The 17,104-nt window shown below is 39.9% G+C and overlaps 1 protein-coding gene across 7 annotated transcripts in view; it reads left to right on the top strand.

Annotated features, from left to right (window-relative positions):
• NEDD4 (NEDD4 E3 ubiquitin protein ligase) overlaps positions 1 to 12,767 on the top strand; it is a 141,129-nt gene extending 128,362 nt beyond the window's left edge. For all 7 annotated transcript variants that reach the window (XM_081510235.1, XM_081510234.1, XM_081510230.1 and 4 more), the window contains 8 exons: positions 1,273 to 1,368; positions 1,725 to 1,798; positions 2,080 to 2,140; positions 5,388 to 5,447; positions 5,533 to 5,640; positions 6,394 to 6,490; positions 9,133 to 9,205; positions 9,756 to 12,767. In XM_081510235.1, the coding sequence (XP_081366361.1) occupies positions 1,273 to 1,368; positions 1,725 to 1,798; positions 2,080 to 2,140; positions 5,388 to 5,447; positions 5,533 to 5,640; positions 6,394 to 6,490; positions 9,133 to 9,205; positions 9,756 to 9,858 (672 nt within the window). In that variant the 3' untranslated portion in view covers positions 9,859 to 12,767. The remainder of the gene's footprint in view (positions 1 to 1,272; positions 1,369 to 1,724; positions 1,799 to 2,079; positions 2,141 to 5,387; positions 5,448 to 5,532; positions 5,641 to 6,393; positions 6,491 to 9,132; positions 9,206 to 9,755) is intronic.
• Positions 12,768 to 17,104: the final 4,337 nt, after the last annotated feature.

Raw genomic sequence — 17,104 nt, forward strand, 5'->3', positions numbered from 1 at the left:
TATCCATACTTACTTCATGACATACCTATCCACATGTCTGCTCCCTATCCATCAATCCATCTTATTTCTTTGGTGCATTTCAAAGAAAGTTTCAGGTATGAGTAAATTTCTCCCTAAATACTTCAGCATGCTATATACAATAATTGTATGTGTCTCTTGTGTCAGTATTTGAATTGTGATCATTTGTGATGAATGACATGTTTTCAAACTAGCAGTCCAAAGCAAAGTTTTGAAATGAGGCTACTACAGAGAAACAGAAACCCAATAATTAAATTCTTGACTGTACTCTTGTAACCCATGCTGAATAGCATCATACAACGTGTAGAACACATGGATTCCAAGGTCTCTTCCATGGTACCAAGTCCCTTTCTTGTGACATATTATCAGTGTGAACATTATGTGCATGCACGCTTAGTTACTTCAGTGGTGTCTAGCTCTTTGCAACCCTATGAACTATAGCCCTCCAGGCTCATCTGTCCATGGGGTTCTCCAGGCAAGAATACTAGAGTGGGCTGCTATGCCCTCCTCCAGGGGATCTTCCCAACCCAGGGATTGAACCTGCATCTCTTATGTCTCCTGCATTGGCAGGTGTGTTCTTTACCATTAGTGCTACATGGGAAGCCCATGAACAGTATGGTTCTTTATAAATCATAACACTGCATAGTTATTGGAGTTAGAAAATTAAGGTTCTATATTTAATTTGAGATTTTTCTTCAGTTTAGGGCCAAGTATAAATAGCAGTTTCCTGATAGTTACTTAAGCATTTCAAACACAGTCTCATTGGCCATATGGACAGGTGTTGAGAGCCCCTGAGTATCATGGAAGTTAGGATATATCTCAGAACTGACCCTTTAACTGGATAATAGAAATCTGTACCTCCACTGCTTCCCAACAGAAATAAACTTCTAAACTTTTAAGGAGGCACCATGCTATTGATAAATGCATTTTTTTTTTGGCCACATCCTGTGGCATGCTGGATCTTAGTTCCCCGACCAGGGATGGAACTCACAACCCCCTGCAGTGGAGGTATGGCATCCTAACCACTGGACTGCCAGGGAAGTCCCAATATCTGTATTTATACTCATATACTTACTATTCATCTCTTTTTGTAACGTGTGTGTGTGTGTGTGTGTGTGTGTGTGTGTGTGTAAAAGAGATCCATCTGACCTTTTCATCTTTGCCCAATTATTCAGACCTTCCACTACTTTCTTTGCAGATTCAGGTGTCTTCTTTCTGTACACAAATTTTAAATGTGCAATTTATCCCATCTAGGATAGTGAGTATTACAATTCATTAAGATGGATTCTTGAAAATGATCCAACAGAATTGGACCTCAGGTTTGTCATAGATGAAGAACTTTTTGGACAGGTTTGTAAATTTTGATTTATTTAAATGGTACATAAATTGTGACGCTTTAGAACTTAAGCTTAATAACTTAAGCAAAACTTTATAAATTTAGACATTAAGTAATGCATATACTCAACACATTTCTGCATTCTATTTTAAAATTTATTTTCCCCTAACAAAAGCTGTCTCTCAGAAAGAATTTCTGCTTCCTTGACTTTTGACTCATTCCATATGTATTTTAGTGAAACTAATATTTCAAGTTTCCTTAGCTTTTGAGTGGATTTAATTTAAAACACCAGGCTTCTTGTATAACTGTAATATGTATACTATATTTTTTTCACTAAAATAACATATAAAGGTATCATGCTTAATTTCAGACACATCAACATGAGTTGAAAAATGGTGGATCAGAAATAGTTGTCACCAATAAGAACAAAAAGGAATATATCTAGTAAGTATTTTGTTATACTTTACTATTTTTAGTCAATATTTTATTGGAAATAATTTTGTACTTCTTTCTGTGAAGATTCTTTGTATCTTCTTTTACTTTCTCTAGAGTCAGAGTCAGAGTCTCAATATTCTTTACTATAACAATTCTATACTTTTACTCACTCATTCAGTTCTTGCGTTGGGCTTAGCTAGTCTTTATTTTTTGTTTCTAACCAGAATATGTATACCTTAACATCTTTTCTTATTCCCTGTGAAAAAGATAAAATGTTTTATTTCTTCTAGTCTTGTAATACAATGGCGATTTGTAAACCGAATCCAGAAGCAAATGGCTGCTTTTAAAGAGGTATTCACTTTCTTTTGTTTCCTCTTCTATAGTTTCAAAGCACAGTCCATATCATATCAGAGAGAAAAGGGGCCTGATTGTATCAGAGAAAAAAGTAGTATGTGATTTGCTTTTTAAAGCCATTTTAAATTATGTTTTCGTACTGAAGTAAAGTGTTACTCGCTCAGGCATGTCCAACTCTACAACTCCATGAACTGTAGCCCACCAGGCTCCTCTGTCCATGGAATTCTCCAGGCAAGAATCCTGGAGTGTGTAGCCTATCCCTTCTCCAGGGGATCTTCCCGACCCAGAAATTGAACTGGGGTCTCCTGCATTGCAGGTGGATTCTTTACCAGCTGAGCTACCAGGGAAGCCCTTGTTTTCATACCAACAGAGTATTAAATGAATAGATGTTGAGTTAAAAAGCAATCATTCAAGAAGTCCATGCAATAAACAGTCCTCTGTAGCATGGATCCCCCCTCACCTTTTATAGTCCCCTCCCCTCACCTTAAGTAAAACATAGGTGAACAAAGGGATAAGAGTCCTAAAGGGATGTGGAATATATCAGCAGGCCCTAACCTTTTTGGCCCCAGGGACAGGTTTCACGGAACACAATTTTTCTGTGGATCTTGGGGTCAGTTGGAGGGATAGTTCAGCAGTAAAGCAAGTCATGGGGAGTAGCAGATGAAGCTTCACTGACTCACCCACCCCTACCTCCTGCTGTATGGCCCAGTCCCCAGACCAGCTCTTATTCATGCCCCGGGGGTTGGGAACCCCTGAAAAGTGAAAGTGTTAGTCACTCATCGAGTCCAACTCTTCTCAACTGCATGAACTATAGCCCACTAGGCTCCTCTGTCTACGGAATTCTCCTTGCAGGAATACTAGAGTGGGTAACCATTCCCTTCTCCAGGGGATCTTCCCAACCCAAGGATTGAACCCAGGTCTCCTGGATTGCCGGCAGATTCTTTACCATCTGGGCTACTAGGGAAGCCCCTGGGAACCCCTGGAACATGCCATTTATGTCTTTTCCTAAATGGGATCATGCCATACATGTTGGTTTGTGACTCCCTTTCTTCTCTTGTCAAACACTTATTGGAGGTGTTTTACATATCAAGATATATAGTGACCTTTCTTTGTAGCTATATTTTATTCATAATGTAAATTCACAAGTCACTTAAAGTTCCAAATTGATGGACATTTAGACTGTTGCCAGGGCACTCATTTCCTAAGCTAGTTAAAAGTCTTCTGTTAAATATTTATCACACACTTTTTCATTTACTCGATACTGAGCACTGACCGTGTGCCTGGTGCTATGCAAGGCAAAAGGAAATAGGTCCTGTCGTTGAGGAGCAGAGAAGAGAGGTAGAAACCAGAGCAGGGAGAGGTGAGGGCAGGGGCGTGGGAGGGGTAGAGAGATTGGCCAGCCACAGAGAAGAAGGAAATGCAGTTCCAAGCAGAGGGAGCGACACGTGTAAAGTTTAGTAATAAGACAAACTGGGCACACAACAGAGAAAATACAAGCAGTTATACTGGATGAGAGGATGCAAGTGTTAATTGCCCAGTCATGTTCGACTCTTTGTAACCCCATGACTGTAGCCCGCCAGCCTCTTCTGTCCATGGAATTCATCAGGCAAGAATACTGGAGTGGGTAGCCATCTCCTTCTCCAGGGGATCTTCCCAACCAAGGGATCCAATGCGGGTCGCCTTCATTGCATGCAGGTTCTTTACCATCTGAGCCAATGGGGATGCAAGAGGCAAAACTAAGTCTGGAGAGATGGGAGGAACCAGATGATGAGGGGCCTATTTGTTTGGTGTTTTCTCTGAAGTCCAGTGAGGAAGGAAGGTGGCATTAAGGCTGCTAACAATAAAATACCAAGATTCAATGTATATTTTGCTCAGATCTTTCTGGAAGTGGTATGAATGAATAGTAAGCTAGAGGAGGGCAAGACAAGCAGCAGAGGCTAGTTGAGCAAGTGCTGGAATCACCCCAAGGGAAATGATCAGGATAGTGGGAACAGAGCTGTGCATACACATGAATGATACTCAGGAAGGGAGATTTCTAGCTCAGGGTGATTTAAAGGATGGAGATCGGGGGACTATCTGCTTTCTGTAGTGGAGCTGTGGACTAAACAAGGTGGAAAATTCAAAAGAATGGTAAGAATGGTTAAAGTGGATGGCTACACATGGGGATGTGGGAACACCACCATTTAAGGAATGGACAGGAGGAAAGGAGACATCAGAGAAAATCAGCAAAGGCAGAGACATAAGAGGAAAACAGTCAACAGCAGACAGAGTTTCAAGAACAACGGTATTGTCAACAATATCATAGTATAGAGAAGTTAGATAAGATAGGGAACTAGAAAGTATTCATTAGATGTAGCGACAAAGTTGTCTTTGACTTTCTTCAGGACAGTTTCAGGAAGCACTGGTGAAGAGGTCATATTGCAGTGGCTGAGGGATAGATGAGGGGGGGCAAGTGGATTTGCTAATGTGTAGTAACACTGTTCAGAACGTGGGTGTGAAGAGAAGAAAGAGGGGTTTGCTTTCTTATTTTGTTTTGAAAGTAGATATGCCTTGAACAAATTTAGATGCTTCAAGAGTGAGTTAATAGGGACTTCCCTGGTGGTCTAGTGGTTAAGACTTTGCCTTCCAGTGCAGGGGACGCAGGTTCCACCCCTGGTTGGGGAACTAAGATCCCACATGCCTCGTGACAAAAAAACCAAAACATAAAACAGAAGCAGAATTGTAACAAATGCAATAAAGACTTGAAAAATGATCCACATCCCCAGAAAAATCTTAAAAAAAAAAAAAAAGGTGACCTAGTAAAGGTTTAGTGAAGACATTCTTGGGGAAACAAGTGAAGCACAGAGAGGAAGTGGTCCCTCTCTCCACAGCAGTGGGGACAAGACCCTCATGGATGTTGGTGCTAAGTGAGGGTGCAGAATGTTGAGGGGAATTCCATCCAGCAGAACTGCTTTTATTTTCTCTCTCAAGTAGAGATTATCTGCTGTAAAGAAAGGGTGACACAGAGAAGAAGGAAGCTTGAAAAGTGTGGAGTGGTTTGAAAATAGCCACTTTGAGGAATCAATGGGAGAACAGACATGGTACTTTCTTGCTGACATTGAAATGTCAGTTAAAGAGCCCATGAACCGTGTAGTGGTAGGAATCTGTGTGGGTATGGGATTTCTCCAGTCCCACTCAGAAACTGAAGTATGGAATTGTCCATTAACCCCAGTAACTAGGGTTTTAAATATATTCTTTCTTCTAGGGATTTTTTGAACTGATACCACAGGATCTCATCAAAATTTTTGATGAAAATGAACTAGAGGTAAGAAATATTGCTCTTATCTTAAAACAGGACTTTTGTACCCCTGATTTTTGTTGTCTACAGTTTGACATTTCTTCTTATGTAGCTTCTGATGTGTGGCTTGGGAGATGTGGATGTGAACGACTGGAGAGAACACACCAAGTACAAAAATGGCTACAGCATAAATCATCAAGTCATCCAGTGGTTTTGGAAGGTAATAGAAGGCTTCCATTTTCTTAAGTTACTTTTTGATAGATTCAATCATGTTTACCTATACTAGTGGATCACATGTAGATAAGACAAAAAATATATTGGGTTGGCCAAAAAGTTCGTTTGGTTAGGGAATATGTTATTCAATTAAGTTCTTGGTGAAAATGAAAAATATGTTTTTAAATTTTACTTTTTAAACCGAATGAACTTTTTGGCCAACCCAGTATATAGCCCCACAAAAATTATTTTTGACTTTGTACTATATACATTTACCTCCATACATTCTTATTTGTAGATAAGTAAATGTAGTAAGTGGCAGTATTAGCTGAGATAGGCTCTTGGTTCCTTACTAAAGAAGGGATTCTTCAAGGGAACTTGTAACCTGCAGTGTATTCTCTGAGACTCCTACTTGGCTCCTTGGAATGTGATAGAGAAATGTGTATGCCAGTAAATGCAATTTTTAAATAATAATTCCAGTAAATGCAATTTTAAAAAAGCCACATAGTCACATCCAAGAGGAAATTTTGTCACTTTGTTAGGCTATAACCCCATTCTAAACAGTTACCATGAAGCCTTGGAAATGGAGTCTCAAGAACTTTGTAAACCACTGTAAACACAACTTGAAGTAAAGGAAACATGCAAATTTCATAAGTGATGATTCAGGCTCTAACTAAACTCTGGTAACATATTTTTCAGGGTAGTTTTGTTAACATTTTTTTCCAGTGATGTTCCTAAATGCTGCTTTTATTTTATGCAGGCTGTTTTAATGATGGACTCAGAAAAAAGAATACGATTACTTCAGTTTGTCACTGGCACATCCCGTGTACCTATGAATGGATTTGCTGAACTGTATGGTATGGATTTTCCATAGATCATTAAAAAATGGAGCTGATGCCAGTTGTCTTTTTCATGACTGACTAGTCTTTAGTCTTCTTTCATGTATACAAATATTTAATTACTTAAAAAGAATTCATAGTTTTAAATGATTACAGCTAGATACACTGCAGAAGGTCAAAATATATGTACACCTTCTATTTTGTTGTTGTTGTTTGTTGTTCAGTTGCTTAATCATGTCCAACTCTTTGCAAGCCCATGAACTGCAGCATGCCAGGCTTCCTTGTCCTTCACTGTCTCCCAGAGTTTGCTCAAATTCATGTCCGTTGAATCAGTGATACTGTCTAACCTTCTCATCCTCTGCTGCCCTCTTCTTTTGCTTTCAATCTCTCCCAGCATCAAGATCTTTTCCAGTGAGTCAGCTCTTCACATTAGATGGCCAAAGTACTGGAGCTTTAGCATCAAAGTACTTCAGCTTTAGCAGAAGTCCTTCCAATGAATATGCAGGGTTGATTTCCTTTAGGATTTACTGGTTTGATCCCCTTGCCATCCAAGGGACTCTCAGTGAGATAGCAAAAGAGAAAACTGAACACAGAAAATTATTCAAGTTACTTTCCATTCTTGAATTTTAAATTTGATTCCCACTCTGCATTCTGTTACAGAAAAAACATTGCCCATGGTGTGATGATTTAAGATAGACAGCATATAAAGTTCCACAGGGTGTTAATAAGTGTAGAACAAAATACAGAGTGTATCATAGTGGAATACATTTGGGGGAAAGAATGGAATAAACAAAGTTAAATATTCTGTTTATTGGAATGGCATGTACTTGCTTTTAAAGATATCAATAAAAACAACTCTTTCAGAGGAGGTATAGCCAAGATCGGAGCCCTTCTATCCCCTCCTTGGCCTACGTGGTTTCCTTGTTAAGCTTAACTGACGTCTGTTTGCAGAACCTGTCAGGCAGCTGCCCCTTCTCTGCCTAGAGGGACCTCTCCCAAGGAGAAGGATGAGACTATGGAGTTGCCGCTCAACAATAAGCTCATTCCCCACCTGACTGGATTTGTCTTTCCAGTGGTTTCCCCTGACTTACATTCCATTCTCTCCTCCTGCTCTTTAACCAGTTAGTAGCGAAAATCAAAGCAGGGCAAGCACCCCCTCCAGCTCTAGCTCCACTGCCCTCTTATATGCAGCCCAGACCTACAGTCACCCACTGATGGCATGCATTTTTTGGAATTTGGAGGAGACATCTCACATACTGGCTTCCCTGGTGGCTCAGATGGTAAAGAATCTGCCTGTGGTGCAAGAGATCCAGCTTCGACCTCTGGTTCAGGAAGATCCTCCGGAGAAGGGAATGGCTATCCACTCCAGTATTCTTGCCTGGGGAATTCTGTGGACAGAGGGACCTGGCTGGCTACAGTCCATGGGGTCACAAAGAGTCAGACACGACTAAGCGACTAACACACTATCTCATACACAGGTCCAGAGTTATTAGTGTTAGACTATAAATTCAAATTCTTATGGATTTACAAAAGAAGTAGAAGTTGCTTCAGAATGTTAGTATTACAATACAATATTATCTAGCCAATAGAAAGTATGTTACGGGGACTTCCCTGGCAGTCCACACTTCCACTGCAGGGGTTTGATCCCTTCCACTCGGGTTTGAGCCGTTTGTAGAACTGGGATCCCGTATGAAGTGTGGCTTAGCCCCCCAAGAAAGAAGCATGTTACATTTATATCGGTTGACTTAATAGGGAGTTTTTCAAATGGAGTGTTCAGGTGAGAGAATCAAGAGGCAGGAAAATGTATATGATTCCATGTTGTGGAAAATACAATGACAAACGTACTGAAATTTTAACTGTAGATATAATTGTGATGGGTGATGTGTGAACAGCAGTGCTTTTTGAGAAAACAGTAATATGGAAAATAGTATTTTTAGTACTGCTTCTGACAGTTATACTCACACGCATATTTGGATGTGAGTCTGAGACAAAGAGAAAAGTATGGAAGGTGACTCATCGGGTTGTTAGCATTGATGACCTGGGAGGTTGGAGGATGTTAAGAATTGCAAAAGGAATAATTGAGTAAAACTCCAAAGGAAGAAAATGTTTCTAAGAACATTTATAATAGGAGAAAAACATAGCATGTATAAATGATCCCATGCACATAAAATTCTATACATATGCATATGCAGAAAAAGATTAGTGATAGAATGTTTACTTAGATTCAACAGTGGAATTTCAGGTGATCTTTACATCTTTCATTATATAATCTTAACTGCAAAAAAATTAAGCAATAGAGAAAAATAATCAGAAAGAAGTTAAAGCTGTTTTCAGTGGGACTCAAAAAAATGCCCATTTTCTGTGTACTTATGATAGAGGTGATATATGAAAATGCAGGGCTGGGGAACAGCAAAAGTCCCGTTAGACATGCCCCCCAGGTCAGAGTGATACCGTGATCACAGACGAACTGATAGGAGTCCTCATTTCATGGCTGGACAGTAAAGTCATCGGCCCAAGACAGCATTATTTCTTTCGAATTTACAGAAACTAGATGAATTATCTGTGTGTTTTAAGTTCTGCATTAGCAAAAGTCAGTTGTGAAATGTTCAGGAGCTCCTATAAAGGCTAAATGAAACCAAAGTAACTTCTCTTCTTTGTAGGCTCAAATGGACCACAGTCATTTACAGTTGAGCAGTGGGGCACACCTGAGAAGCTGCCAAGAGCTCATACCTGGTAAGCAGTTTCTTTAACCCTAGAGAACCAAGTCCTCAGAGAGAGAAGGTCCTCTCACAGTCTAGACACAGAAGGTCTAGTTCCCTCTGTGCTGTGTTGGTGGCACATAAGGAGGTGGGGGATGGGAGGGAGAGGATGGAGAGACAGTGAGACTAACTCAAACAGGTGTTTCTTTACCAGGCAGGCTTGGGCTTTAAGTCCGGGTAGCTGAACACTGGAGAGACACATCTGAACTCTTGATATGTTGCCTCCGTCACATGAATGATAACCCATTCCACAAAGGGCTAGAACATTCCCTCTTGAAGGTTCAAATGACAGGAACCCAGACATTTGGAGTCAGGGTTGAGGTGAGAGGTCACCACCAAGAAGTCATGAAGAGAATCCATATCTTGAGTCCAATCCTAGACCTTCCTTCTCCCTGAGAAGAAAAGGTCTTTTCCTGTTGTTGGAACATTCTGTCACAAAAAGCTGCACTGTGAATAGTTTGCCCTGGGAACTTGCTTTGTCACTTTGTCACTGTCCGTCATAACCAGCCTCTCTGTTCTTTCAGCTTTAATCGCCTGGACTTGCCACCCTATGAGTCATTTGAAGAGTTATGGGATAAACTTCAGATGGCCATTGAGAACACTCAGGGTTTTGATGGCGTTGATTAGATTTCAAGTAACCATTTATGGTGTTTTACTGCCACTTTTTTTTTAAAGCAAAATCTTGACTTAAAATTTTCCAGGGAACTACTAATCCTTGGCCATTGACGCTTCTCGGATATTGGAGAAAATCATGTCAACGAATTAGAAGAAATAGTATGACAACTTTTCCATTATTTCATTCATTTTAGTAATGTGTTGCATTTACATAGTTGTTTTGTTCTATTTTGAGTTCACACCCAAGGATTTAAGTCCTGTGTGCCTGAAATCATGAGTTTTGTCCTTGGATTTACCTCTTTTACAGTATTTGCCAGGCAGTTCTTTCTTAAACTACTGAAATGATAACTGTGAAATACCTGTGATAAGTGTCATGTGTGAAAAGTGTGATTTTTTTTGAGAAGGAGAACTGAAATTTGGGGGAAAAAAACTCCAATACTGAGTACACGACATTATATTCAGTGCTGCCTGCAGCTAGTTATTATTTTTTAGACCTGCCTACTGCATGTGCAGTAACAGGTTTTTGGAAAAATTTTGCAAAGTGTGTTACCTATATTTTCAGCCAACTGATTCACTTACAAAAAGCTGTTTCCTTCTTCATTTTAAAAGTATTTGGCTTTTGTTAGTATGCGGTTTTACTAAACAAGGTAGTTCATAGGACTTGTGAAGCAAATTCAGATTTGTGAAGGTTAAAAGGTATCAGTGCCTCCCTCTTGCCTGTATATCCTATGGCTCATTGATAGAGCCATTACTCTTTACTGTTTTCATTTAGTTAAAAGAATTCCTTCTTCAAACTAAAGCTCGACAAAGCAGTATTCCTAAATATGCCTTGAAGAACTAAGTTAAATGTATAATACTTGCCTTTACTAGTCATTCTTTACACTTGCACAGTTATGTAGTACTTATATGTTTACAGGGTTTATTATGTTTACAGATTAAGCTAATTTCTGTAGTTGCATTTTTATATTTTTAGTATTTCACTTTAGTCAAAAAACCAAATAATTTGTTAAAAATTACCAAAGAATAGTTACAGTGCATCATTTGTATTAAATTTATTACCATGTTTCTTATGCTTTTTAAAAAACTGTTTACTATAAAAATAATGTTTTGCTATAAATCCAAAACTCTCTAGGCAAAATGCTAGAGATAGACTTCTACTTTAGCTAAATAGAAGTACATAAAAATCCTGTGCGTGCATTCAACAAAGGTTTACTGAATGCCTGCCATATGCATAGCTCTGTCTAGGCCAAAGGGTGAGAGTTGTCAGCTTCAAAGAAATCCATCCCCATCCTCAAGGAACTTGGAGATGTGTAAAGGAATTTTGAAACAATCAAAAGTCAGGGTGAGCAGAATAAGGCAAAAGGGAAAGTGTTTCAGTGCACCTGCAAAGGTAAAGTGTGCCAAGGCTGTATTTATATATTTTATACCTATATTGGAATGATTGTATAGAAAAATGCTCTTGAAAAAAGTTAAAGCTATTTCTCAATATGGTATTTTGGTGATTTAGGGATAACTGTAAATATATGTTATGAATCTTCTTAAATACACACACACACACACTCCAAGAGGTGTAAAAAGTGTATTCGGCTGTTGGTTACAGTTTGCTGGGGTCTAATACCATGTGTACTTTTTAGCACCTGGTAGGGATCTCATAAGTGACAGAAGCAAAACCACTTTCCAAACATCACATCAGCAGCCCAGCTTAGAGAAAGTAATTCACAGATCCATGCACCCTCTGTCTTATCTTCTTCTGTGTTAACCAGCATTCAGGGGAAACACCCTGCTTTTATCACTTACCAAATGTTAAACTGAAGCAACATACTTCACCTCTCTGGGTTCCTGGTTCTTCATCTGTCAAAGGAAAATAACCATGCATGCACGCTCTCATTGTCATGTAAGATTGTTGTCAGTTCCAGAGAGATGCTCTGTAAAGTCTCATACAATCAGAAGGTACTTTGTGCCGGCCATCAGATTTTGTCAAATCAGGTGTGAACATGAACGGCAATCCCAAAGAGAAATCTCTTCATTTAAACATGAATTGACTGCTAACAGACAAGGAAGGATCATCTCTGGTATTGAATATATACAAATATATGTATACATATTTTTATCCATATATGGATCTTACCATCAAAATACATTTTCTCCACATGAGCAAAGTAATGTTAAGATGGGCCAATGCATTTTGGAATGTGAAAACTGAACTGAACGTGAAAACTGAACTGAACGTGAAAACTGCTTTTGTTAAAAAAAGACTTTACCACATGATTGTTTAAATATCACTTCTGTCAAATATGGCAGATATCAGAGCTTGAGAAAATATATAGCTTGCTTTTCATCTGACTGATTCACTTGGATGATTCTGTGACTCAGATAAAACAGGGTGTTAATAAGACCAGATACTCCCACCAGCACCCAGCCACAGACCAGCATCTGCTTCATTTTCCAGGTATGCAGTGATGGTCTGAAAGGAACCTGTATCAAGCAACACAGCCCCTCATGCCAAACAGCAAAGTATCTCAAAACACATTCTACAGCTGGAAGTAAATAGGGTCATTTTCTCAAAGCAAGGACATCATATTTTTTTAGAACTTATAAGCACATAATTTTAGCCTATATTTTCTCTGTAATCAAACAAATTTTAATGGACATAAAATTGTATTACAAATGCATTTCATCCTAATTTAAATGGTTTTATTTGTTTTCATTTTTTATTTATGATGCTGAAATTCCAGAGAATTATCAAGTCAAGCAACTCGTTTGAATTATAAGCCATTTGACATTGTTTTCTAAAATCTTTTCATATGGGAAAAATATTACCAAGATTAATGTATCAAAATTTATTGCATACTTTAAAATATAAAACCATTTTAAAAAATCTTGATGCCACAAATAAAGTTCTATTCTAGCAAAAACAAAAATCATGAGTTATTTTTCAAACAGAACTGTTTCCAAGCCATTATCCTTAGTGGTAGCTCCTGATACAGTTCTTTGCAGCAACACAAAGAATTCTCAAGATGACCTTGAATTTACAGCAGATGATGTAGCAAACAGAAGGGGGTTTTTTTTGTTGTTTTTTGGGGTTTTTTTTGCCTGCAGAAAAGCCTTTTACAATTTAGACTTTGGAGATTGAATCTTCATTTAAGAACTGTTTCTTGAACACCTGTGGTAAGGCAGGTGCTATGCCAGATGTGAGGAGTGGTGTGCAAAACAGACACAGTTCCTGCCCTCATGGAGCTTTCAGTCTCAGGAAGAGACAGGTAGCAAATAAGTACAGTTACAAGTTGCCCAGGACTCTGACCAGGAGAGAGACCAGCTCATGCATTTGGTGGCCTGAACTTGACTGTTCATCAGATTGCCATCATGCCTAATCAGAATCTGTAGATGTGAGTAAAAAGCTGTTCAGGTGATTCTGATGTATGTTCTTGGTTTAAAATCACTGCAGCAATGGTTCTCAATCTTAGCTGCATATTATGAATCATAGGAAGAGCTTTAAAAAAAACAAACCCTCTAGTCCAGGTGGCAGACCAGCTAGGTCAGAATCTATGAGGGTGGGACCCAGGTGTCAGTATGTTTTAGGACGGCCCAGGTGATTCTTTCTAATTTGCAGCCAAGACTGAGCACCACTGGCTGTTCTGATCTCCTTGAACAGTCTCAGTCATACTACTGGTCTTTGGGAATGGATGTTCTGAAGCATTTTTAATGTTTAAAAAAAATTAATCACAAAAGTTGTGTTTTCTTCCATGTGTTAGTTGGTCAGCCTCACACATTCATTTTAGCCACTGCTCTAGGGTGGAATAGGCAAAAAAATCAGTCATATCACAGAGAAGGCAATGGCACCCCAGTCCAGTACTCTCGCCTGGAAAATCCCATGGACAGAGGAGCCTGGTAGGCTGCAGTACACGGGGTCGCGAAGAGTCAGACATGACTGAGCGACTTCACTTTTGCTTTTCACTTTCATGCATCGGAGAAGGAAATGGCAACCCACTCCAGTGTTCTTGCCTGGAGAATCCTAGGGATGGCGGAGCCTGGTGGGCTGCCATCTATGGGGTCACACAGAGTCAGACACGACTGAAGCAACTTAGCAGCAGCAGCAAGTTCCCAAAATCTGGTTGTTAGTAAACTATCCGGAAGACAATATAGTAGTATACAAATGGGCTATATTTCAGACTTGCTATTCATTCAAGATGGGCACAATAAAGGACAAAAATGGTATGGACCTAACAGAAATAGATGTTAAGAAGAGGTGGCAAGAATACACAGAAGAACTGTAAAAAAAAGGTCTTAATGACCCAGATAACCATCATGGTGTGATCATTCACCTTGAGCCAGACATCCTGGTGGGTGAAGTCAAGTGGGCTTTGGGAAGCATTACTACGAACAAAGCCAGGGGAGATGATGGAATTCCAGCTGAGCTATTTCAAATCGTAAAAGATGAGGCTGTTAAAGTACTGCACTCAATATACCAACAGATTTGGAAAACTCAGCAGTGGCCACAGTACTGGAAAAGGTCAGTTTTCATTCCAACTCCAAAGAAGGGCAATGCCAAAGAATGTTCAAACTACCATACAATTGTGCTCATTTCACGTGCTAGCAAGATTATGCTCAAAATCCTTCAAGCTAGGCTTAAACAGTACGTGAACCAGGAATTTCCAGATGTTCAAGCTGAATTTAGAAAAGGCAGAGGAACCACAGATCAAATTACCAACATTGCTGGATCATAGGAAAAGCAAGGGAATTCCAGAAAAACATCTGCTTCATTGACTATGCTAAAGCCTTTAACTGTGTGGATCACAACAAATTGTGGAAAATTCTTAAAAAGATGAGAATACCAGGCCACCTTACCTGCCTCTTGAGAAACCTGTATACAGGTCAAGAAGCAACAGTTAGAACTGGACATGGAACAATGGACTGGTTCCAAATTGAGAAAGGAGTACGTCAAGGCTGTATATTGTCACCCTGCTTATTTAACTTATATGCAGAGTACATCATGAGAAATGCTGGGCTGGAGGAAGCACAAGCTGGAATCAAGACTGCTGGGAGAAATATCAATAACCTCAGATATGCAGATGACACCACCCTAACGGCAGAAAGCAAAGAGGAACTAAAGAGCCTCTTGATGAAAGTGAAAGAGTAGAGTGGAAAAGCTGGCTTAAAACTCAGCATTCAAAAAATGAAGATCATGGCATCTGGTCCCATCATTTCGTGGCAAATAGATGGGGAAAAAATGGAAATAGTGACAGACTTTATTTTCTTGGGCTCCAAAATCACTGTGGACGGTTACTGCAGCCATGAAATTAAAAGATGCTTGCTCCTTGGAAGAAAAGTTATGACCAATCTAGACAGCATATTAAAAAGCAGAAACATTACTTTGCCAACAAAAGTCCATGTAGTCAAAGTTATGGTTTTTCCAGTAGTCATGTATGGATGTGAGAGTTGGACTATAAAGAAAGCTGAGCACCGAAGATCTGATGCTTTCTGACTGTGATGCTGGATAAGACTCTTCAGAATCCCTTGGACAGCAAGGAGATCAAACCAGTCAATCCTAAAGGAAATCAACACTGAATATTCATTCGAAGGACTGATGCTGAAGGTCCAACACTTTGGCTACCTGATGTGAAGAGTCGACTCATTGGAAAAGACCTTGATGCTAGGAAAAACTGAGGGCAGGAGGAGAAGGCAGTGACAGTGGATGAGATGGTTGGATGGCATCAGTGACTCATCAGTGACATGAGTTTGATCAAAGTCTGGGAGATAATGAAGGATAGGGAAGCCTGGTGTGCTGCAGTACATGGGGTTGCAAAGAGTCAGACCTGACTGAGCAACTGAAGAAAAGAGGCCTGCCATATAATGTATTTATAACATTGTTTCTATGAGAAAAGGAGTTCCAGGTTTTAATTCAGAACTAAGTATCTTTTCATCCTTCCTCTGGATACCTGGAAGTTTCCCAGTTAGAGGGGAATCCAACACCCCAACCCCTATCAGTGCTGGGAATGTATTGTTCTAGCCCTGTTTCTGTTAAAATCAAGACTGTAGTTTTAATCTATGGGTTGCAGACCCCTTTCCTCCTTGCTCCCACTCTTCCAGTGCTCATCAGCTCAGGCAGTAGCTAGCCCTCACCATGTTTCCCTGTACAGGAAGTCCTTGCTTTGCTGTCCAACATGGCAGACACATTCCTTTTATAAAGGATATTGAACTGTGTTGTGGGCTTCCCAGGTGGTGTAGTGGTAAAGAATCTGCCTGCAGTGCAGGAGACCTCGGTTTGATCCCTGGGTCCAGAGGATTCCCTGGAGAATGAAATGGCATCCCACTCCAGTATTCTTGCCTGGAGAATCCCATGGACAGAGCCTGGTGGGCTACAGTCGATGGGATTGCAAAGAGTTGGACACAACTGAGCAACTAACACACACAAACTAAGTGTTAGAATCTCAGGACCTCATTCTGAATAGTGGGCTTCAGTAGATTCCTGTGTTTTCTTGAGCATTAAAGCTTACCAGTAAATCAGCCGCCTGTTTGGGTTCTCCCAGTCTCTTCATCTGCTATCCATCCTATGCAATCCATCCCTCCCACACCTGTGCTTCCCTTCTAGTAGACAAATCTGATCAGGTTACTCTGCCAAAAACCCTTTGAAAGCTCCCCAGAGGCAGAAGCAAGGAGCTCAAACCCACTGGCATGAAATGCAGTCTGTCCCCAGCTTAATGCGTGAGTTCCACCTTCCATTGTACCCCACTCAAGCACCCTCCTCTCCCCCCAAACCAGGACACTCTCCAGTCCCTAATCACTGAAAGTTTCTCTGCAGCTGTTAATGTCCACTTGCAAAATCACTCCTCCTTTCGGACCAGTGCAAGGGTGCTGTGGCCTTGGCATTTGGTACATAGTAGCATGAATTGGATTGTTTTGCTCTGCTTTGTTTACATAATTCTCTCCTACACACTTGGGCAGCTTGAGAACAGGGACTTTGTATATGTTTTTAATATGTTCACTTCCCAACACATAAATACTTGATAAATATGACTACAGTAAGTTCTCTACCTGCAAACAAGTTCTGTTCTGAGAGCACATTCGTAAATTCACAATTTGTTCATAAGTCCAATAAAGTTAGCCTAGGTACCCAGCTAACACAATGAGCTATATATACTGTATTGTAATAGGTTTATAGTACTTTTCACACAAATAATACATAAAAACAAACACAGGCTGAGCACATACATATGCATCCTTAGAAGCTTCCTTATTATATAAAGATAAACAGACCATC

This window comes from Giraffa tippelskirchi, chromosome 7 (genome assembly GCF_054371585.1).
Source record: "Giraffa tippelskirchi isolate mGirTip1 chromosome 7, T2T-mGirTip1v1.2.pri, whole genome shotgun sequence".
Lineage (NCBI taxonomy): Eukaryota > Metazoa > Chordata > Mammalia > Artiodactyla > Giraffidae > Giraffa > Giraffa tippelskirchi.